We start from the raw sequence: 24,939 nt of genomic DNA, 5'->3' as shown, positions 1-24,939 counted from the left end.
CTTTGTGAAATCTCGTTTGTTTACGAGAATTATACTCGTTACATTAGAGAAAACTCTCCAAGTCTTAACACTACAAAAGCTGAGAGAGCAAATACAGGAAAAAACTAATTGTCTGTTGGTATATTTGCTTTCCTGTTAATGATTAGTAACGACTGTTTGATACTTGATTTTTGTGACTTGCTGTGTGCAATATGCACCAGCTCGTCTAATGATCATCTTCAGCCTTTGGAAGTCCACTGCTGATCATAAAGCTATTCTAAAAATGATCCCCCTTGATCCCCTGGTGATCATGTTACAAAACATACGCATACAACAATAAGGACTTTGAATTTGAAAGCACTATACACTTGCACTACTTGCCTACGTTGTTCTAAGTCATCTCATAACATAATGCCCCATATTTAAAACATTTATTATATGAAATATTAAAAATGTTGACTTTTAAGCCATTTTAGTTGTAAAATGGCTTAAAAGTCAACATGTAATTATTTCTGGAAATGTAGTTTGTAGCCCGTAACCGGCTAGAGTGGTACTCATATAAATGCAAATCTCAACGACTATTTACTGCAGAAAGTTTCTATTTGCTTTGAGATCATGTTCAATATCCATTCCTTAGATAAAGTGACGCAAACATAGTGCGGTATGTGGGTATGCCAATCTTACACCCTTTCTCTCTTAAATTAGATTTTTGATGCGAACAACAAATTTCAAACGATGTCATATCACAGAAAATGTACTGAGTTACTAGTTAGCAGATTATTTCTGGATAACCAGACATCATATTATGCCAAAGTATAACAATACCTTCAATAGATACTAATCTTGTATTGAGTCGGAACTCAAAAATCCCACTGTTCCAAGCCTGGGTACGCTATCAATTTTAACCGTACCCCTAGTAAGAGTTTATGGTTTATAATGGTTTGGTTAAAGTAAATGGAAATGTTGGTAGCTTCCCGTGAGCGTAATTCAAGCTAAAATAAGTCAACGTGAACATTACTCACGTGTAAACTTCGAATAATAAATCGTGTACTATACACAAGCATATCTCAAAATGTATGGAATACGGCATCACGCATGGTTATTGACCTATAATATCGTCTGATAACTTACTCGATACGAATACTATATTATAATGCGTAAACTTCTGCTAGGGGTTTTGATAGCATTATTACTATGCGACCGTGAACCGCACCTCACCCACTTTCCTAGTAGCAGAGTCAACAGCTGCCCACGTGTACCTACCCTTGTTTGTCTGGCAACAATGTTACATTGAGTTTTATAGCCGCGTTTGCGAGCTGCCTGTTGCTTAGTACCTCTGTGATAGTAATGTGTTGAGTAATAAAGTTGAAAATGTTTGCCGAGTTAATTTAATGTATAATTTTATGAGATAGAAAATATATGTACGATACGTCTTAGAATTTAAGATTAGTCCAAGAATATAGGATTCATGCAAGTGACACCTACTGATACGATTAATCTTGTACGAAGAAATGATTAAACAATGTATTACTTTTGAATGACGGTAGAAACATTTATTACTATCATAATAGCTATGATGAATGATCTGAATCGAACCAAAGCATGTAACATTTAATTATAAGCAGTGGAGCGACTTGCTTATCTATTTGTTAATTAAAAAAATAACCAAAAATTGTCTTTCATAAAATGTTCCAAGATTGCTTATTACTTTTGGAATTTGTAACTTTGAAATTAAAGTCTTACCGTCCATTAAAAAGTTTAATTACAAAAGATCTTCAAAGTTGAATCTAATTGCATTCGCTGACGATTTACTTTTCATTGCAGGTACTTAAAATGCGTAAACGAGCATATGCGCGACATCCAGCCGTTTGAAGACGTGCCCAACAAGCTGTCGGTGCAGTTACGGCGCGCTGTGGTCGCCACGCGCACCTTCCACAAGGCGCTGCGAGCCGGCGCCGACGTCGTCAGAGAGATGATCAAGGTACAGAGCACGCCAGTGGCTGCTAACACCAAATTATGCTGTAAATGGTCTTGAAATAAGGTCTAATTCTAAGAAATAGCTAATTGAGTTATAATTACTGTATATTTTTCTTTGACCCCAAATATCAAAACACTATGTCCAATAACTAATCTCATTAGTAAGTGTGAAAACGTCGACTACGTGGCATGTCTATAGTATATGAGCCCATCTGGGAAAGTATCATTAATTTGTTTATTTCTGTCGCCAGCAATGCGCAAACGCTGCTGTCATCCTGTATAATAAATCTTATACTAAGCTCTAAGTTCTAGGTGATATGGTTTCTATTTATGAGCTCTGAGCAGTGTTACCAATTACTACCGAGTAATTAGATCACATCATCTAGTATACTAAAAATCTAAACCCTCATAGATCTTTATAGAATTTCGTAACACCTCATAAAAAGACAAAACGGACCGAATATCCAGTATCAACAGATAAATAGCACGTACATCAATTGTAACTGTTTTGGCTGATTTCATAGTGTGAAATAAAAGCAAACGAGACGAAATAATCTCGATACAAAGAGTATAAAAACTACGTTGGCAATGTTCCAGCTGTAACCTAAATTATCGACGTCCTTGAAGGAAATAACAATATAAATAAAAATACCTAGTAGACATGTAGGGTATATGTTCTGTATGTGAGCATGTCTGGGTCGGTATCCACCACTAATCAAGATTTCGTAAATATTGTTCTAGATGTATATTGACGTCATGTCACTACTGAGCTTAACAAATATATCATGGTGACAAACGCAGTATACCGCTATGTGGCATATTAAAGTTCTAAGTACTGCTATTGTTAGGCACACGTGATACTGATGAGTGTGCTGTTGGTTCTCTGTTTTAAGCAATATTAAATAATATAACACCTATCTTTATAAGAAAGATTTACCTACAAAATCAAAATACACACATAATAGACAAGCCCGAAAGCAACATTGAAATGGACTAGAGAACCGTCAAACCCCATAGCTCTTTAAATTAATGAAAAACGGACAAACACGTCAACGAGACCTCGCCAGGACGTGATATCACGCCGGAGTTTATTTCTGAGTCCAACATTGTAAACATCCTTTTCGGCGTTAGAGGAAACGCTCTGACTAAGAGCGACTGCGGTTTAGGCCTTGAGTAATGTATTTATGTTCGGTTTTTTGTAATCGCTTTCGTAATATTTTACAATAGAATTTACAGTAAAGTCAAACATATATTTTTGATCGCGTTTATAGTCATGTTGAATCACGTTCCTCAGTAAAATTTAACGGTGAAAAATTATGATGATTCCTAGTTTACATAAATATGATTATACATTCAAAAAATTGCACAAGCTAAATCCACGCTAAAGTCTAGAAGCTTCGAAGCGTTTTAAACATTCAATTTAAGTTTCCACTACTAGCAACAAGTGGCACAAACAAATATTTATAACGGGAATAAATGCTTGCAAACGTTTTAACAATTAGTTTGCAGTATCTTGCACTTACCGGCCGCAAAGTTCAGACACAAAGGACCATAATTTGCATGCAATAATTCATTCGTAATGAGCTACATTATAAATTCAGACTGAATATGACCCTGCAACACAATGTCAAATGCGTCTTAAATATTAAATAATAGGTTTGAGTGTTCCTAAATGCGCTGAACATTTGATAACAGATGACGCATTTATGCATAAATTATAAATATGTTGTCAGAAATCGTTGCCTAAAATACTCTCAAACACCCATTTTCTACGGAATGATGAAACCTAAAATCAGCCAACACGTACAATTAATATATTTTTTTGTTAAAAGTTTATAATTAAAAACTGCTGTTTAGTACGTTTTGTATAATTGCGGCTTTGTCTGTCCGTACCTCGAGCGGTCGTTGTACACTTATTTTCTTTAATTTTAGCTAGAGCTAAGTCCCGTTTATCCCGTCTAGTTAGTCCAGGCGACATTTGCAATGAGTCACTTAGCGCCGGCGAGCGGCAGCGATCGTTGATCCCGCGCGGCGCCGCGGTGACGTTCAGATTTATTCGAATTAGTAGTTAGTGCAGGTGGATTTGCTTTGCATTCTGTGAAGCTTATTTATAATGAGACTAGATAAGACTGTCTCGGTGGCGTATGTTGTACTGCATGCGCTACGTCAGCACTCTGAGGTCTTGGGTTCGAATTCCGGGTCGGGCGGTGATATTTGGGTTTTTCTGCTATCAGCCCGGAGTCTGGAATTTGTGCCCGATATGGCGATAGGCTCGCCCCCTATCACATCATGGGACGGAACACACTTGGCGAAAAGTGGATCCTCTGGTTGCGCCTCTGCATACTCCTTCGGGGATAAATGCGTGTTTTTTTTTACATAAGTGCTTGCCGTATAGTGAGCGCCTGCGCCTGAAATTTTGAATTGCAAAAGTCTGCATGATATTGTACTGCGCTCGTTACTTTAAAAATAATATCCAGTACATTGGCTACAATAGTGTTTATACCAAAATAATATATTATGACTGTACCTTCCCACATTGCTCCTTGGGTCAAGCGATGGCGCCTACCCAGAACGAGTCTCACTACCTAGTATATCAAATAATCTTTAAGTACAGGACGGTAAGGGTGATATTGTCACTCAGATATTTTATATCTCGATGTGTTTAACACGTGTTGGATTCCGTTTGTCGCTTCGCGCAAATAATCGCACTTAAATTAACTCGAATGATTCACGCCCTTTGAAATAAGTTGTTGCGAGAATTGGGCCTCTGATTATTAATTATTTAGCGTCTTTTTATTGTTGATTACAAATGCAGATAAGACATTGACCGTTTAAAGAGATAATTTTGTATCACTTTTAAAATTCATGACATTATTCTTAAAACAGCAGTCTAACAGGGTGGTATAATTATATATTGAAAGTCACAAATCATTTTCAACCTTCAGTACTTAATTATAATAATAATAGCCCTATATTACCTATATGTCATACCACTGCTGGGCACGAGTCTTCTCTACTATGATGAGGGTTTAGTTCTTAGTCGAACATCCTAAACCTATTGGAGGTTGGCACACTCCACACATCTTCGAATATCTTATAAAGAATTCTTGAATAACTTCTAGTGATGACTGCCATTAATGAAGAACGCCATCTGTCGCTCCCACGAAATGTAGGTAGTGGGAAATCAATTTTTCCGAAATCACCGGATGAGGGTTACTAACTATAATTAATAACGAGTAGTATTAATGAAGATGTTTGCCAACAGGTGGGCGTGAGCCAGGAGTGCGTGACGTCATGGGCGCGGCTGCGGTACTGCGGCGCGTGCGGCGGCAGCGACCGGCCCGCGTGCTCGCGCTACTGCCACAACGTCATCCGCGGCTGTCTGCCCGCGCACGCCGATCTCGGAGAACATTGGGATGCGTATGTCGGTTAGTACATATTTAATGTCTACACGTATTAATAAAAATAAAATTTGCGTAGTGCACTATCAAAAATTGAAACAACTAAAAACGATAAAATTTCTATTTTTAACATATTTTATGCACTACAAACTTATTGAATTGTCTTTCCTCCTTTCAGACGCCGTAGATAAAGTGGCCGACCGTCTCCTCGGCCCGTTCAACATAGCTATGGTCGTCGAACCGATAGATATCAAGATTTCAGAAGCCATCATGAGCTTCCAGGAGCACAACCAGGAAATATCCCAGAGGATATTCACCGGCTGTGGGAAACCGGTGTTGGGCGGCGGAGGGGGTGCAGGACCCTTCTTCGCTCCCGACAGGACGAGGAGATCCCCTCGATCTATTCCAGATTTCGACTGGAATCAGAAAGCGAATGAAGACGCAGACTTCGAAGTGGAGACTACGTTTGAGAGCCTAATGAACGGTGACCCTCAGCTACTCAGTCTCGGCACTCCTGAAGAGATAAAGAAAGCGGCGGCTGAAATGGCTGAGCAGGCTAAGTTGAGGGAAAAGTTCCTCGATTATATGAGAGGACATATAGCTTTGGAGGAATATGAGAAGCATGAGAGGAGCAAGCGCGACGCGGACCCTGAACCCGCGCCCGCCGGGGAGGTCGACATCAACTTCAAATCCTACGAGTTTGATAAGAAGAACCAGAAGAAGAAGAAACCGGCTGCCAAGAGTGACGATAGTCACGGTAAGTCTTAATTAAAATAAGTATTCAATAAGCGTCATCTTGACAGCCAGATTCCAGCAATGAAACAACGATTTCTTTATATGCGTCTGCGAACACCTATCATTCAATGGAGAAATACTGATAAGAATACGACCAAAATATTAATTAACTGACTGGTTTTAAACAGGATTATTAGTTATTTATTTGCTAATGTTACTAATATAAATCTCCACCACGGCAGGTTCAGAGTGGGGCGGCCCCGCATTAGAGAAGTTGGTGCGCGAGACTCGCATCCGCGTGCGCAACACGCGGCGCTACTGGAACCACCTGCCCGCGCTGCTGTGCACCGCCGCCAGCCAGCCCAACGCGCCCTGCTTCAACGGCACCGAAGTCGCCAGGTAACACTTGGGGCCTTGTTCTTCTTCTATCTATAATCTTTGTACAACGAGAAAATTCCACATGGCTGGTGTACAGCATGTATGATACAATATTGTATACATAATTTCCGTGTCATCAGATTATGACATTCAAAGATCTGGATCAGTGTTTCCCAATGTGGGGCTCACGCCCCTCAAGGGGGGCCAATTTTATTAAGGGGGGCAATTTAAACAGAATTTTCAGTTTTTCATAACATGTTTTGAAATTTTAGTTACGATGTTTTGATAATAATGTCATGATAATATCTTCCTAAACCTAATCATTTATATTTCTTAAGGGAACAAAACAATTTTTAAAGGTTAAAAATTATGTATGGGGGGCATAAAAATCTTAGAAATATTAAGGTGGGGCATGGCCTAAAAAGGTTGGGAAACTCTGATCTAGATTATATTTGGACAGTATTGGTGTCGCATAATAAAAATATTCTGACGATCTTCTTGCCTTTCTTAGCTATTACGAAAACACAATCCAATATTCGCACTCTTTTATTTCCAGTTATACACTAAACGCAGCTGGCGAGGGTACGGCCGGGCTGGCTTCGAACCCGGAGGTGCGCGGCGTCGTGGTGCCTGCAGCGGTTACCATAGCAACAGCACAGACCGACACCCTGAAAACACTTACGGCAAGACTGAAGGACGCGTTCAACGGAGTCGAGGTGGAATGGACGGGCTCTGGTTATAGTGGTGAGATTATTATTTATTTTAACAGTTAGATAGTGAATATCAATGGAGCTTAATCCACAAAAAAAATGACACTCGGATAAATCAAAACAAAAATGATATCACGGTAGTATTAAACAAATACTCGTAAAACGATTCAAAGAATTTAATAACACATTTTACAAAATTATATTATTTAAGTAACTTTTTATACCTACACTTAGCTGTAAAAGGCTAACGTGGGGATCTTTTGATAGTAAATCATCCATGATACGGACAAGGAATTTGTTCCAAATGAGTACAATAAAGGTGCTTATAATTTAGTCACAATTAATACTAAATATTCTTGTGAGTCCTAATAGAGTATTGAGAGGGGGCGAAGACCGCTATTTGATATGTAGTTTGCTCCCTAACACGGACAAGATTTATATTTAATGCGGGGTACAGACTACAGAGCAAAGGACCATTCGTTCGCACCCAGTCTGGTCTGTACCTAGCCTTAATGTTGATCCATGTAGTCAGTATAATTATTGGTTGTATTACAGATCTTCAGCCGAGCGGCTCGGCGTCACAGGATGATATAGAGGGCGCGGAGTCGGGCTCCGGCTCGGGAGACTTCGGCACCGACCCCGACATCGGACCGCCGGACGACGAGGACAGCGACAACGACGACTATGATACAGGTTATACTTCATTCATTATACTACGCAGTACCGACTTCAGTAGGTAGAATGGAAAGACAACTACTGGTGGGTTAGGTCTTAAAGGAGGCATCAGAAGTCAACATAGCCTGTACCAATACATCATAACAAAAACAAAATATATTATTTAGGTTAAGTTTGGCACTGTACAAACTTTGTAGAGGTCTTTATGTAAAAGTATGCAGACTGATTCTCAAGGTATTCTTCTATCCAGTGTTAATTATTGCATATAAAAATTGAATATTGGCAGTGTTATTTATAGCAAATATATTACCCTATCGTAACGTTCTAGGTTCAGGCGCCCTCCCGCCCGAGGACAACATCCCGACGGATATCGACACAGACCAGCCGCCACAGACAGTTCCCACTCCAATCACGCCCGAGGTGCCACGCATTCTGGATCCCCTCGGCACCCCGAACGTGCGCCAAAACGTAAATGTGCCACTACCAGACACACCAGACCTCTCTGGCGTGCCAGAAGTGCCAGACACGAGCGACATCATCCCGCAGGTGGAGGACACGAGTGTCCGGACCCTCCCCGAGCCGCCGCAGGAGCCGGTGGCGGACGCGGCGGACAGACCGTCGCTACAGAAGGCGCTGTTTACGTACGCCCTGCCTGTTGTCTGCGCGTGGTTCGGAACGATAGTTACTGACTTGTTTTAAAATGGCACAGTGTGATTTTACGGTGTGGTGGGTGTAAAAATGACTGTAATTAAATAATTTCATATTTATATTTCGTCTGTGTACAGTCGAATTGCACGTGAAATGAATATAAAATATGACGTAAAAATACGTCACAATTTTATGGCGGAATGATTATCATAACTTATTTTCGTAAATAAAACCCTACCAACACTATAAAGTCATGCAATAATGCCAAAAAATAGGAAGCGTTTTTGTAAATAGCCTAGTCAGTGCGAGTGGCGGTCGTGGATCGAACGTGTTATAGCGTATGCGCTACTGTGATATATTGTGGACTCAACGCACGGAAAATTCGAACTATGAACTAAAAACACTACACAGCAAATTGTGTAAGTTTTATTTATTTTATAAATTCAGTTCTCTAACATTTCGGAAATAGTGAACGACAATAACGTTTCATTTCATTTTGGCGACATAATTCGATATAGATAAAAGAAAAATCAGCCAAATTATGTATTTATTGAAATGATCTTTTTTATTGTAAATAACCTGTAAATTATAATTACTTAGATAGTAAATGTATGTTTTTATCATTTTAACTAGTATGGTCGGACGTGTGGTCCCGTGGCTTTGCGCCTGTGTTTTTTAATCGAAACTTATTTTTAAGTTATAAATACATTTGACGTTACATTGCGTCACGATTCGAATTATTATACTTCAATACGTAATATCGTTTTAGAAGTTATTTGTATAGTCAATGTTAAATGTACTAAAAGCTATATTATCACTGACTAAAGTCAGATTTTTATTATCGCAATGAATTACAGCATTTTTTACAAAGCGCACAAGCATGAAACGTGTAAATATTCGACGCGGTTACACGTCATGTCGAAATTATAAAGTGTTTAAAAATGTAAATATATCATCTTAGTCATAGTATCTAAAAGTAAGTTAAGAGACTGATTTGCTTTGGATTATTTTTTAACTTTATAAATAGAGACTAGACGGAGAATAATTTTTGTTTTAAGCTTGTAAACATCCTTAATATTCTAAATTAAGTTTCAATAAGATACCTGTGTGTAACAAGTGTATTTCAATTGTTATCAATGTAAAAATGTATATCAAACAATATAATTACATTAGGTAACATGATTCACTCACACTAATTCTCTGTCTGGCCTTTAAGTATAAAAAAACATTCGGATTTAAATTTCGCGTATCGACAGATGAAGAGAGGTAACATCCTTTTCCACTGCCATGAGAGCGAGACAGAACATTCTCCGTCCCTTTCTCTGTCGATACACATTTTTTTTGTTCGATATGACATTTTATTTATCGATTTGGCTTCAGCTTTACTTTGCTTAGTTGTATTTCAATGTATTTTGTCGCGAATGTGTGTAGAGGATTTTATTGTATGGAAAGTGAAAATGGAAGGATTTACGTAAACTGCAGTAAGTAAAGCAATTAAAAATATCGGCTTTCCTCTCGTCACATACCCGTTTCGCCAATGTATTTAAAAAGCGAAAAATGTGCAAACAAATTTCGACCTTATTCCAGTTTACGTAGAATCTACAGTTATTAAAGTGTGTATTCTAAATGTTATTGTATAGATCGTGTCGCAGTTATTTGGAAAATTTTATCCTCACATTCAAAGAGCTTTGTCAACATCAGTCGAGCATTAATGGTTTGAATTTTTTAAATGGTTGCGATATGTATTACGCACAATGTTACGATAGCTTTTTATACCAAACTATAGTTTTGAAATGGCCAGAGATGTAGCCTCAGAGTATTTTGTCTACGATAAAAAAAACAGTTATAGTCGGTCGATTTAAAATATCAGGGATTAACGCTTCACTCCATTATTTCTGCGGTCACAATATGCTAATGATTTAAAAATGTGTTGAAACAAGTAGAATTACTGGGCATTATATGATTCAGAGTGACAGTAGTGCAGCATTTTGATTGTGCAGCATATTACAATTTCTATGTTTAGCAGCCTGCTAAACCCAGTTTAGTCACATAAAAATGCCCTATAAATATTTCTTATACCTTTCCATGGTTGCTATAAATAATTTTATACTTATTTAAATTATCTCATCACTTAGATAATGTAGGAAATTATTATTGTGAATACTTCGTAGAAAATATTGGTTCAGCAAGATTTACTTTTCAAATTATACAAGCTGGTCAAGGAAATGGCCTGAATTGGCACATTATTTTCTCTTACATATCCAGAGACACAGTTGTAAATAGAAATATTGCTATTCTGGTTGTATATCATCTATGGCCATTTGTCAAAATGCGCGCCTAATGCATAGATAATAAACGCAACGGAATGTGAACGAATGTATGATGTTTAAATTGTTTGAAAATATTATTTAAAGCAATATAAAATTCATACATTTCGTACTTATTTATAGTAAAATATATTCGAAGATTTCTTGACATCGTTACTGGTACTTAACCATAGATTGTTTCCAGTAGATACTGCATTATAAATAAAAGATTCTAGGCAGTATACATAGAAAAGCACATGTTGACGCGCAAGCGATGTAGCTCACCTTTTCACGCGGCCATTACAACTTTTTGTGGCACTCATCTAACATTTAATAATCTGCTTTATAAGCAGCTGTTCAGCGTTTTACTTCGTCGCTTTCACCCCAACACATGCCAAACCATTCATCGCAAAAGTTAGATGCACTGCAACACGGCTTTATCTCCGCGTTCAATTAATTTTAAAAATAATATGGTATCTACTGAAAATTGTCTATGTACTTAATATACCAAACTTATCATAAAATACTGGGACCAAATATCGCTGTATGTGCCATCTATGTGAAGCTTGCGATCGCACGGGAGGCGAGTCGGTCCAACGCTTTGCTGTATCTGTAACGTGTCGAGTGAATGAGTGAATGAATTTTGTATCTGTAAATAATCGGTTTAGTATGTTACTTAATGATCTTGAACTAAGTTCTGTTAGCGGGCGGTTGCGTTGGTGTTAAATGTTCAACTGTCTCCTCAATTCTGGATCTCAATGATACACCGAAGCAGTGCGACGTCCCATAAAGGTCGATGTTGCATCTCGCAACTTTCGTCTATTATCCATAAATTAAGCCTTTAAATTAAGGGACGCTTGGTAAAAATGGATACAGATTGGGCCTGTTAAAGCTATTTGTTTAATTCGTTTTGCGTAACAGCTTTAACGCGCCAAACGAAAATAGCTTTCAAATTATAAATATATGTTTTTATTAGCCTAAGTCGAAGTACAATTTCTAGATTTCACCTATCGTTTTCCATGTTTTTAACAGTATATGAAATTAAAGCCTAACAATTTATTTAACATGAACCTTAATCCAATCGCAATAGGATGCACATCAGCACCGCCCGTCTATAAAGTTTGCTAGAATGTCGTAGTTGAACGCCATCGTGCAACAGGGTACCGATTATGAACTACTGACAAAAATGTATATCAAATATGTTTGAATTGTTGCAATAAATACAGCGTGTATACATTTATCGGTACGTATGTATAGTCTATTGAAAATGAACAAATCTTTGTAACACTAGGATAAAAGCATTGCTTGTAATCGTTAAAAATCATGTTATTTTTATTAAACCTGACCTCCATCGATGAATTAATATGGAAATAATGTATTTCAATAATTTTATTATATCGAATCTGGTTTTCATTTGAATATAACACTAATCATGTCTGTATTTATTTAATAGCGTTTATTTTACGTTTTATATCCGTGAATAATTAAATGAAACATTTTTAAAAATTTTACCCTTGTATTATTTATTTTCTGTATAAAGTGGATTTTGTTTAACATTTCTATGAAACCGTGTTTTTTATGAGACAGCCAATATTTGAGATTTAAGCATTTCGGAACATCCTAATTACTAGTTTTGGGAACATGGAATCTTTCTTCATTATTTTACATTATTATAAATAATAAAACTATTTGATAAAAAATCTTTCATATTCGGTACTTTTATTTTGTATAGAAAATAATATAAACTTAAAATAAATTCAGAAGTCAAAGTATGTTTAAAATAATGTAAATGCACTAGTACGAATGCGTTGCATTGACTTGTACAACAATACCCAAAACTGACCTCTGGACAATGGGCACGTTGCTTCACTAAAGGGCCTCTCACGAGCAAGCGGTCTTGAGCATACGTTCCACACATTTACGGCGCACAAGTTACCGGCGGCAATATATAGATTTAGGAACAATTTCTTATAAAAAAAATATGCCATTTTCATTATGAATGACGTTAAACAACATCCACATTATATCCATATTATAAAATTTACACAAAACCAAAGTAAGGATAACATATTACTGAAATATGTTTTTTTTTCTATATGTATTATATATTTCGAACAGATAGCTCCTAAAAGTACAGTTAGCGTGCCCTTTTGCTGAATGGAGCACCAACAAGTGGTAAATGTGCTGTTAAGAATCTTCACCATTTTTATAAAAATACAGCTGAATGTTAGATTATCCTAGAAATATTTTGTATTTCATTTGTTTCTTATGTACTAACTTATACACATTCAATAGTCATCTCTTACACTAAAGCAATAGAGTTGATTGTAGATTAGTCTGACTCGTCGCTGCTGTCAGAATCATCTTCGGAACCATCATCGTCCTCGTCTTCAGAGCTGGATCCGAGCCAGTTCGGCAACGGCGGCTGCTCTATTATCGTTTTCCATTCGCTTAGTTTGTGCAGATCTGCAAAATGTTTTACACCTTGAACAACTTAGAAAATTATAACACAATGAATAGAGAATTAGAAAATGACTGATACCCTTGCACCTAGTTCTATTAAATAAATCTTTGAGATTATGAAGTGCGGACTGCAGTCAGAGATATTATAGTACAGCCGTTATTGTAATTTGTATTTTTATTAATTTCTCAAATGACACATTTGACGATATTATCGACCTAGATCAACACTTTAAACTGTAATACTGATAATACTTACCTAAACTATACATATCTCCAAGATAGAATTGTTTATCGTCCTTTTCCAACACTCCACCATACACGTATAGTACGGATCGCTGCACCGCCATCATGGCGGACATACGAGCAGTGGGCCCCGTTCGGGGGACGATACCCACCGGAGTTGCACCTACCGCCAACCCTGTACTGACCGGGGCGCCGCCCAGCTTCATGGTGAATACTTCGTCTGTTACCACTGGGGGATAAAATTATACGAATACTTTTACAAGATATTTTTAGGCTGTGTAATTTAAATATGAATTATGAATGAATGAAAATGAATGAATGGATGAATCCAAGACTGTAACTTCAAGTTCAGAAAATGTCGATTTTATCTCAATAGCACGGGCAAAACTATTATCAAGTGTGCTCGTGAAATATCCTCTCATTTTGCATGGATTATAGCTTGTCTTAGTTTGAGTTTCTAATTAAGGAATCCAAAACTTATTATAGATATATGAAACCTTGACTTTATAATAATGAAATAATTCACCTGTAACAGTCTCCTTTGTATCATCTTCTACAGTTTCCACTGGCTCTTTAACTTCTTCCATCTGCTTGGTTTGTTCGCTGCGCAATGGCACATTGTGCCATTTGCCTGTCTCCAAGTCCAGCAGGAGTAGCTCGTCGCTCATCTCGCCTCGGAGCTCCTCTTCTGTCTCCTCCACATCCTAATTTGTTGAGTGTTATATTTTTGTTACCTCTCATGAATCGGGGCATGGCAAAGAAACCATAAACCCATACCATAAGATACAGACGAGAGATAATAATTATCACTCGCCAATCGTCACAATGATGCCTATTTTCCAGTCGACGTAAATTTTCTACTAGGAAATAAAAATTTGGTTTTATAATTCAACAAAATTTGTACACAGTTTCTACAAACTTACACTAACTCCACCGAAGACATACGCCTTATTACTGTGCACATTGACAGCGGCGGCGTGTCCGGCCCTGGCCGGGGGGGCGAAGGCGCCACCTGTGAGACTGCGCCACGTCCAGCCGCCGCCCGTCCGCTCGCTCAGCCGGAAGAGATCCGTGTGTGTGTGTGTGCGCTCGGTCTTGCCTTCCCGCACGCGGGAGAAACCACCGTACACTATCAACTGTCGACATATATATTTTATTATATACAGAAATGTAATTTAATTTTACATCTTTCTTTAACTTCACTCATTACCACATCATCTAATTATTTATTATGCACTCAAAATAGTAGAAAAAAATAATTTTGTGATTTTGATACATTTACTAAATTAATAAAATTCCTGGAACCATGTTTATACAGCAAATAATGACACTACAGAATAATATTCAAAAGCGAAAGTGATTGCAATCAAAGCAATTCTCTATAAGTTGTAAACATTGTTGTAAACCACTGCACTTCAAATTGGTAATTTAATTAATTTTATTTGCCGAATATGTATACCTGTGACCCATATTCTGACATTCACGGCGATATACACATGTAGTACATCCTCATCATTGACTTACCGAGTCATTCCCAGCCGGAACAGTGACACATGCTGACCTAGCACAGGGTCCTCTCCCACTGGCCGCGAGTTTAGTCCATACGCGAGTGTCAAGGCAGAATGTGTACACGTCGTCAAAGTATTTACACTCGCGGCCGTCGTCCGCGTAGCCGCCGAACACGAACAACTTGCGCCCGAGGAGCACCATGCGGTGACCAGAGCGTGGAGATGGGCCATTGGGGGCTACCACCTGAAAATAAAAATTACTTGTAGACATTACCAAAAAAGTTATCAGTTCAATTACATAATCGGTCTTAACATCACGCACAGTGAAATACCAAACAATACTTTTTAATTCAGGGTGTTGGATGGTGTTGTTAATGGACGGTCGTATCGGGTGGCGAACGGCAAGCTCGTCTTGTCAATCAAAGGAATAAAAAAACTATAAACACTGAAAATTTATAAGGTTAGGTTAGGTTAGTATCTGTATTTCTACATGCAATAAATAGGGCAAATAAAATTCAATGTGAATGCTCAACTTTAAATTTGTAAACTACCTATTACCTTTTCCCATTTCTTCTCAGCTAGTGAGAAGCACCAAAGATCTTTGTAGTGGTAAAACTGTGTCTCTGATGGGCTTGTGAACTCTCCACCAAACACCCATAGTTCTCCTCTGTGAACAATTTTGATATTTGAAATTGAATGGGGAACAACATATACTTCAGTTAAAGAAAATTTCAGCAAGAGGAAAACATTAAGTTAAATTGTTATCAAAGTAGCTTTTTTATCACTTCTTTCTGAAGCTATGAATACTAATATGACATTCACAAAACAAGTTTTTACTTATTGGCTGGTGTGGCGACCGCCTGGTGAGCGCTGCGTGGCGGCGGCGCGGCGCCTCACTGCCGCCATGTGTTGTTAGCGGGGTTGTAGAATAACAACTCATTATATGTCTCTGTCTGTCAAAAATATTGATAGTTTTAACATAATGATAAATAAATAGCATGTTATTACTAAACGAAATATATTAGGCCTGTCCTGACTTAATTGTTGATGTCAAGATAAATATGAGACATGTGGGCGAAGAATAATATAGTAGATACTAATTTAATGCAACCATTTTTTTTTTATTTACTTTGTCCCAATTTAGCATTTATTAAGTATCTAAATGAAGATTAAAATAAAATTAATGCAATAAAACAATTACCTTCTGCCCATTATGGTACTCTCCACCAAACATAATAAGTTCATTGTTTGTGGGGTGTGAAGTCAGGGAGGCATATGCTCGTGGGGACGGAGGCCCTGGCAGTGTCTTGTCTGTCGCTGCCGCTCTCTTCGCTTCCTCGCGCTCAATCTGAGCTATTACTTTTGCTATATCCTCCTGAAATATGTTGGTTATAAATTGAAACTTACAAATTACCGTTTAATTGTTGATCAGTAATTGAAATTTTTTTTTTGGAAATTTACCGTTATCTGTAAATGCACGATTAAAAAGTGGAAATATAAATATATTAGCACAATACTTGAAAATTTACCGTGTGTACACCGCAGATTGCATGTTTATAAGAATATATTTGTTTTTAAAACAAATTATTCCGTTAATAATAACAATTATTATATTACACTAAAAGTAGCGAAACACAGTTTTTCAGCGACTATTAAGAACAGTTTATTTTAATATAGCAAGTATGGTCAATGCACTAACCTCGCCTAAGTTTGCGAGTTCTTTTTTCAGTTTGTTGGCCAACTTTTTCTCAGTTTTTGCGGCGGTTTTCACAGCACCGCTCAGCTTATTCTTATTTTTCTTCTTACCCATATTTGTTTCACAAATCTCTTTTAAAATATAGAAAACCTAGACAACAAAAATAAAAACACTCGTACAGGTTAGGGCGTTTAGAATCTAGATCTCGAGACTTGACATAATGATTCATCTCCTGCCTTTTGGTAAAATTGCAAATTTTTCATTAATGTTTTGTTTTTACCACTGAATAATTATTTAATAATTTCATTTAAAACTAATTATATTACGTTACATATTTAATTGTTCGTCCTAGGGTCTTTATCTTTCGACCATACTGCCTGTCTTAGTTCTGACTTCTGAACTAAATTTCCATAATTTGACAGCTGATCATGCGTTTTATTATTGATTGTAATAAAATTTGAAACCGAATTTATATTCCTTAATAATAAAAATGTTACATCAATATTAGAAAGGTTATAATTACATACATTCTATAATTTTGTTTCCACTTTTACATAATATTTATTTTATCACTTACGTTTAAAATAAGCAATAGTTCCTATTTTATCAGTAGAAACAAAACGTATTTTGTCACCTTGGCATTAGCTAATTATTTTGGTTAGGTTGAGTGATAACTCTGGTACTTATGTTTTTCTGTCTTATGATTTCCTCTATATTTTTTTGTGTTAAACCTTAATAATCTGGTGTAAAACAAGATGATAAGGACTATTTCGTGAGTTTATAGTAAATATTTTCATTAAGTATACTTAAATCTACGAAAATGACGACTCCAGGTTCATCGGTATGTATTTTTGATAAATATGAAATGTTAATTAAAAATTATACATGTTCATTGTATTCGTAAATGTTTAGCAGTCTTCGGCTAACGTTCAAGAGTTTTCGATCCGTGTTCCCAAGAATGTCAGGAAGAAATACCATGTAATGAGATTCAATGCAACTCTGAACGTAGACTTTGCAAAATGGACGCACGTCAAAATGGAACGAGAGAACAACATTAAAGAATTCAAAGGAGCTGACGAAGAAATGCCCAAGTAAGTTGTTTACGTATCTTACATTAACAAGGGATCCAACATGAACTCATTTACTTGATTGACATTCTTTGATTAGGAGAATTTTTAAACCATCTGTATACCTTCCTAAAGCGGCGATAGCCTAGTTGGGTGTGGAACGGACTGCCGAGACGAATGTCCGCAGGTTCAAATCCCAAGACTTTTCTAAAAAAATCATGTGTGTATTCTTTGTGAATCTATCGTTAGCTTTAATGGTGAAGGAAAACATTGTGAGGAAACCTGGAAATCTGAGAAGTTCTCTATAGGAATTTCGAAGGTGTGTGAAGTCTACCAATCCGCATTAGGCCAGCGTGGTGGACTAAGGCCTAATCCCTCTCAGTAGTAGAGGAGGCCTGTGCTCAGCCTCGCTTACAGCAAAACATAGACTTAACACATAGCTATTATTACGGATAACCCTCGACCCAATATTGCTATCTGTGTATAGAAATTAAAGTGTGGTTTATAACCATTTGTTGTTGAGTCATCACACATAAGGAATTAAAACTTCCTTATGTCTGCAGCATAAGATTAGTGTTGGATTTTGTTACTTAAACTATATGTGCAGCTATTGCGTGTACATATAGATCACCTGATATGGTTATCTTTAGCTTCCCTTTTTGAATCTTGTTAAAATACTTATCAGTTGTCACCTAACATTATTTATCTGTTTGTGACTAGATTGATATTTTCTGATTCTTGTTTACTGATTTTATAATCTGCTGTAAATATTTCATTTTACTTGTTTTAAACCATGGAACACATATAGGGTGCTAATCTCCAGGTGTGGTTTAAAAAAATCAGTATAAGAATATGGGAGTATGTATGTACTATGTATATAGCATATTGAAATGAGAGCTTTGTTTTGTGTAGTGTGTGCAAGGTCCACAATGTGATATGTTGCTCACCAAGGCCGCCCTACCCCCCATAGTACAATGGTGAGAGTGGTGGAGCACTATTGGAAAAATTGGGAGGAAATTTGGGAGAGGGGAGAGTGGGGGAAGAACAAGAACCTTCTTTAGGGAGGTGAGAGAAGGAAGGGAAATGTTTGCAAACCTTTATAGGCTTCAATGTGAATTTACAACCAAGAGCTATACACATTGAACTATGAGCCTAGGGCCGCAGCAAATGTCCCCCAGTGCAAGAGTGTGTATTTGGGGAGAAGACAGAGCGCACAAGAATTGCCCTGGGGGAAATGGTTCTATTAGGCATTAGCCATATGTTCCTAGTGCTCAATTCCACATGTTAATTGTGTGCTGCTACACTGGTATTCTTTGAGTATGGGACAACACACCTGGTGGGATTAGCATAGGAAATTATTTTGAGCTGCAGCAACACAAGTTACAGATTACTAAAATAATTGGCGTAATTAATTTAAGTATATTTGTATAGATTTGGTGCTGGATCTGAATATGGCCGTGAGATAAGGGAGGAAGCTCGGCGCAAAAAGTTTGGCATAGTGGCACGCAAGTACAAACCTGAGGACCAGCCGTGGATCCTCAAAGTTGGAGGCAAGACTGGAAAAAAGTAAATACATATTAAAATGATTTATTTATAATTTCTTTATGAATGTTAGTTATATTTAATATTTAAAGTATAATAAATATGTGCTGGACCCATAAGCACATTCAGCACATATTTATATCTGACATTGCTTGCACAACCTCTAACAGCTATAATGAAAAGTATGATTAAAAATAAATTTCTCATTTTGGTACAGAGAAAAATATATTAATAAAAAAATAAGAATCACTGATAATCTGGGTCTACATGGTTTTTAAAGGTTCTTTATAATTATCTTATTTTTACAACATTGCAGGTCTTCATTAGTATGATTGTGTCTCAACATAACATGAGCTTCCAATTTATTTATTGGCATAACCTATTCACATTAAATTAGTAATGTGCAGATGAACTACTATTAGTAACTTTTCTTTCAGATTTAAAGGAATTCGTGAGGGTGGCGTATCAGAGAATGCTGCCTACTATGTATTCACGCACGCGGCAGATGGTGCCATCGATGCTTATCCACTGCAGGAATGGTGGGTGCTAAAAACTGTTTCCATGACTAGTTAATGTTAAAAAAGCTATTGGAAAGATATGGAAAAAAAGTTGTTGACAACTAGAGACCCATAAAAATGGGATGGCACCTCCCATATTGGCTTGTTACGACTATGAGCATTCTAGGTTGCGTACAATTCGAAAGACAGTCTGACATAGTTCTGGCAAATGTCAATGAACATAGTATCTCTTATTGGCTGATTTTATGTTTGTATAATTTTCTATTCACCATCAGGTCTTGTGCCGTGGCTTTACTGATGCTAAGGCAACATTTAAAATGTGTTTTTACACACACCTTTTTGTTACAGGTACAATTTCCAACCCATTCAACGGTACAAAGCTTTATCTGCCGAGGAGGCGGAACAAGAGTTTGGCAGGTAAGTGCTGGCTAAACTTAATCACTCCTTGCTAATCATGTGGCTTCATCACCATAAAGCAGGGTTTAGATTAGCTAAAAAACTTGCAGAAGTTGACTTCCGCAAGGCATTTTTACTCTGTGAACAATTACGGCAAGCCGACTTCTCCAAATTTTAAATCTTGGAGGATTTGCGGCGACTTGTCTAATGTAAATAGATCTGAAAGATCTTGCGCAATATATTGATATTTGAACTTGCTAGTCTCAATTTAGCGCTAAACTGATATGCATCGGTTACCGCACACAGGCGCAACAAGGTTATCAACTACTTTTCGCTGATGTTCCGGAAGCGTATGCGTGGCGAGGATGGTGCTGATGATGGCGAGGACCCTGACGAGAAGAAAACCAAAGGCAAAGCCAAGAAGGGTAACAGATTTTTATATTATGTTATCTTCGATTCTTATTCTATTTGAAGATTTTTGCCGTCAATGCAATTATTAGTTATCTAAAGATTAAGATTGACAAGTACAATAAATTATTTTGTAATATTAGATGATATTGTTTACGGCCAGGTGTAGAGTTTAAGATCCACCAAGTTGCCCACACATAATCATATCTTTGATAAATGTAAAATTCCAGATCTGAAGATATCAGAGATGGACGAATGGGCCGACTCCGACGACGACTCGATGGATTCGGAAAACGGCGAAAAGGACAACGACAGTGACTCCGGCGTAAAAAAGAAGAAGAAGAAAGGTAAATAACGAACATGCAAATTAGTTTTAAGAGTGGTGTAGTAATGTCCATGTATCAACGATAAAAATATTAGCATTGCATTATCATATAATATCACAATTTTTTTTTCTTATTAATGATTGAAAACTATGATTGTAAATGTAGGCGAATGCACGCTGTACGCCATTATTTAAGTATGAATCTATGTTCTCTTTTATTTGCTATCGCTAATTTTATTTTATGCCGCTCCAGGTTTAGTCGATTGGATTTCATCTTATCCCATGTTAACGGTGATGTGATGACGCATCATAAGTGCAACTTTGTTCGCCTACGTGATAAATAAAGTATTTTATTTTATTTATATAACTGTTCCCTCTTGTTGGTATGGAGTACGGCAAAGTGTCCCCACTGCACCTGAAGGTAACTGGAATCCCTACCCTCGATAGGATGAGGCCACTTATGAAGGCGACATGATAATTCCTTGTCAGTCGATATAATTGTGCCGGCCTGTTGTCTAATGTTGTAAGACAATATATTATAACTAAAATATAATATTTATAATTAATCTCATTTATTTAATTAGCTCCCCCTAAGAAGAAACGGAAAGTGGAGGATGAGGCTTTTGAGGAGAGCGACGACGGCGACGAGGAGGGCAGGGAGAAGGACTACATATCCGACTCGTCTGACAGGTACACTTTTAGAGACTTTCCCGCCTTCACACCCACTACTACATCTCCTGTAACCCGGGATCAGCAGTGGGATGCATTTTATGAGACCGAGCAGTGAAGCTCGGTGAGTCTCAGGGAAAAAAAACTAAGGAAAACTAAAGCACATAATTTAAACTCATTGATGTCATAACATGGAAATGTACAAATAAAATGATGACAAATTATCTGTTATTATTTGTGTCAGTCATTATTTTTTAAAATAAAAGCGACTACAGACAAAAAAAGTCTGTTGAATGTGAATTTATTTACTATATTGTGATGCTCCCTGATGGTAATACGTTTAAATGAATGAAGACTAAAAATATTTTTGTTTCAGTGATTCAGATCACGAGGCCAAAGCGAATAAAGAACTCAAAGGCGTCGCTGAAGAGGATGCGCTCAGGTATTTAATACACTAAATAAATTGGCTATAGTTTTAGAAATGGCTTTTGAGTGTTTGAATTATAGTAAAAATATTTACTTTTAAAGATAACCTAGATGTACTACCTGCGATGTTATGAAAGCAATGTATCTTACAGGAAACTGCTGACCTCCGATGAGGACTCTGAAGAGGAGCAGGAGCAGAAGCAGGAGTCCGAGCAAGAGGACGAGCCCACCAAGGAGGGCGAGGAGCGCGCAAGCAAACTCACCAAGAAAAAGAAGAAGACTGACGAGAACAAAAAAGGTGGGGCTTGCGACTGCATACTGTAGTTTCAGAATCTGTTGTCATTATCCTAAACATGCAAGTCCTAGCTTTAAAAACACTTTTAAGTTTGACGATAAATCAAACGAGAATAATTATAGTAAAAAGTAATTATTAATGATAGGCACAGTTTGTTGTAGAAAATATTACTATTTTAACCGACTTAAAAAAAGGTGCAGGTTCTCAATTCGACAGTATTTTTTTTACACTTTATTTTATTTGCATAATTTTTAAAATTTTAGATTCGAGCAGCGAGCTCAGTTCGGACTCGGACACCGATCCCGAGAGCGGTGGCACTAAGAAACCCAAGAAATCTAAAAATGCAAACTCTAGTGAAAAGAATGCGCCTGTTCCAAGCACTTCAGGTAGATTATGTTTTGAAATTAAACTACTTTTCGGATTCTATCGCGGTTTTTTATATTTTAGTTTTCTCCCGACGTTTCGAAGACTGCAGCCTGCATCTACAATATCTACGTACATTTAACAATTATACAACTTTTTAAAATTTTAGCTGTTGGTGGTCCGATCGCAGAATGTGCTCACAGTGTCTTGAAGTCTGGCAGCCGGTGTTTTGGGTTCAGATTTAATTAAATGTAGAACTGGATCCCAGGCTTGTGCAAGTTTCCAACCATCTTCCCTATTGAAATTAAGATGTTTTTTAATTTCAATGGCCTCGCGGATCATCCTAGGCAGGAATCAGTGTTCTTTGGCGAGGATTTGTGGCTTGTCTAGTCGCAGATAATGATTGGCGCCGACTGCAGACTTCGTAGAGCGTTGGTGCTTCACGTCAGCTATATGTTCTTTTACGTGGGTCCCTATATTTCTTCTTGTTTGGCCTATATAAGAGAGGCCACAATTGCAATTTATTTTGTATACTCCCGGTTCTGGTACAGGTATATGGCACTTGACAGGTGGTAAAAATTGACTAATCGTCTTAGGCGGTTTAAAATATGTTTCTATGGAAGCACGCTTCAGGATATTGCCAATCTTGTCGGTGACTCCTCTCACATATGGTAGTACAACCCGTACACGTTCAACTGTGGCTGGTTTTACTCGGTTTCTGTGACGGCGGCGTGGAATTTGAAGCTTATTGTCTTGCAGTACTTGCTTGACATGTTGCAGCTCAGCGGCCAGGTTTCTCGTCACAGATTCCTCGTGCTCTCTGAAACAAAGATTTGCCCACGATAGCTAACTGTTTTGGATGGTGATGACATTCACCGTTCAGATATTTATCAGTATGGGTTTGTTTCCGATACTAAAGAAACTAGTTTGTGAACCAATATAAAATAAAATGAAAATAAAAAGTAACCGGTCGGTGCGTGCGCGCAGGAGCGAGCCTGCCGGGCAGCGCGGCCACGTCGCGCGCGGGCTCGCCGGCGCCGCCCGTGTCCGCCGCCGCCGCCGCCGTGGCCGCCGCCAACGCCGCCGCCAACGCGCCGCCCGCCAAGCGCCACAAACTCGACCCCTCCTACACGTATGTACACATTCCACCAACTAAATACTTCTATTAGCATTGCGTAGGCCCGTTCACTAACGTTGCTTAGCTTACAGGCCAACCTATTATCCAGTGATCAATTACCACATAATAAAGCATCATAAAAGATATAATAATTAAAATTTAAAACGTTAATGCTCCTCACCAGCAGGTTATGTGTTATGTTGTGTAGTAGACCAGCTCTTTACAATCTATTGTTTGCAGCGAGTGCGGCGTAACAGAAGAGGCAGTACGCCGATACCTGGCCCGTAAACCTATGACTACCACCGAACTCCTCACTAAGTTCAAGTCGAAGCGCACGGGGGTGAGCAGTGAGCGATTGGTCGAGACGATGACGCAGATCCTCAAGAGAATCAACCCCCTCAAGCAAAATATTAATGGCAAAATGTATCTTAGTATCAAGTGAATATTGTGATATATTAAATATAATGTTACATGGATAATTGTGTTTTGTTCTGAGAAATGGTCCTTCGAGCCGGATATGATGCGCCAAAATAATTACAAAGGTTAAGATTGTAAGAATAAAAAAAATATATTAGAGTATTCGTGATATGACCTACATTTTGTCTAAAAAAAAATAACGAGTATGGGGGCAGCGGAAACCACTTGTTCATTCGCTCTAGTACCATTGGGTTAGTTAGAGATAGTCCTTGAAATCTTTATAAAATAATAAATGTGTCATACTTTCTCTGTGAAGTAATTGTGGTTGTTTTTTCGGTACTACTTCTGGTTGTAAGAATTTTGCATTGATGTTTGTCCTTTAAATTTATTGGTCACCGCCAAAGCATTGATTGATTAAATTTAATTTAAATTTCACAAGCGTAAGCATATGTTCCTTACTACCAAGTACTTATGATGATTTTGATAATCAAAATAATAATATAATAAATTTCCTTTTATTTCTCAAACGGTCCTTCGATCCGGATTATATGCACCTAAGATGTTAAATTATTAAGTCGGCTAGATGCTTACCTCCTGTTTTAATAGAAATCCTAGGATTAGATTAAGGCCCATAAAGGTAGGTAGTGAGCAACAATTTTAGTCCCACGGGAAAAATG

The 24,939-nt window shown here is 37.6% G+C and overlaps 3 protein-coding genes across 4 annotated transcripts in view; 2 read left to right on the top strand and 1 right to left on the bottom strand.

Annotated features, from left to right (window-relative positions):
- LOC115447853 (glypican-4) overlaps positions 1-12,077 on the top strand; it is a 100,686-nt gene extending 88,609 nt beyond the window's left edge. The window contains exons 5-11 of the mRNA XM_030175094.2: positions 1,804-1,960; positions 5,222-5,384; positions 5,536-6,114; positions 6,335-6,491; positions 7,027-7,214; positions 7,736-7,873; positions 8,184-12,077. Of these exons, the coding sequence (XP_030030954.2) occupies positions 1,804-1,960; positions 5,222-5,384; positions 5,536-6,114; positions 6,335-6,491; positions 7,027-7,214; positions 7,736-7,873; positions 8,184-8,554 (1,753 nt within the window). The 3' untranslated portion in view covers positions 8,555-12,077. The remainder of the gene's footprint in view (positions 1-1,803; positions 1,961-5,221; positions 5,385-5,535; positions 6,115-6,334; positions 6,492-7,026; positions 7,215-7,735; positions 7,874-8,183) is intronic.
- Positions 12,078-12,310: 233 nt separating this feature from the next.
- LOC115447855 (kelch domain-containing protein 4) lies at positions 12,311-17,090 on the bottom strand. Its single transcript, XM_030175097.2, is given in 9 exon segments — positions 12,311-13,275; positions 13,529-13,744; positions 14,042-14,219; positions 14,439-14,651; positions 15,040-15,267; positions 15,582-15,690; positions 15,861-15,976; positions 16,225-16,398; positions 16,723-17,090. Coding segments are annotated over 9 exon segments (1,479 nt in total). The 5' UTR covers positions 16,834-17,090; the 3' UTR covers positions 12,311-13,141.
- A 240-nt stretch (positions 17,091-17,330) lies between these two features.
- LOC115447854 (general transcription factor IIF subunit 1) lies at positions 17,331-24,324 on the top strand. 2 transcript variants are annotated; one of them, XM_037444542.1, is made up of 13 exons: positions 17,331-17,560; positions 17,635-17,810; positions 19,218-19,352; positions 19,766-19,867; positions 20,195-20,263; positions 20,549-20,667; positions 20,881-20,997; positions 21,560-21,665; positions 22,021-22,086; positions 22,223-22,368; positions 22,629-22,751; positions 23,716-23,860; positions 24,086-24,324. In XM_037444542.1, exons 1-13 carry the CDS (start codon positions 17,540-17,542, stop codon positions 24,285-24,287), a joined length of 1,527 nt encoding a protein of 508 aa, XP_037300439.1. In that variant the 5' UTR covers positions 17,331-17,539; the 3' UTR covers positions 24,288-24,324. The 2 variants fall into 2 exon arrangements, with proteins under 2 accessions (XP_037300439.1, XP_037300438.1); XM_037444541.1 differs by having other exon boundaries at positions 17,416-17,560; positions 17,632-17,810.
- The last annotated feature ends 615 nt before the right edge of the window (positions 24,325-24,939 follow it).

This window comes from Manduca sexta, chromosome 28, assembly GCF_014839805.1.
Source record: "Manduca sexta isolate Smith_Timp_Sample1 chromosome 28, JHU_Msex_v1.0, whole genome shotgun sequence".
Classification (NCBI taxonomy): Eukaryota; Metazoa; Arthropoda; class Insecta; order Lepidoptera; family Sphingidae; genus Manduca; species Manduca sexta.
Note: the sequence above shows the minus strand (reverse complement) of the source record. Positions and strands in the feature narration are given on the sequence as shown.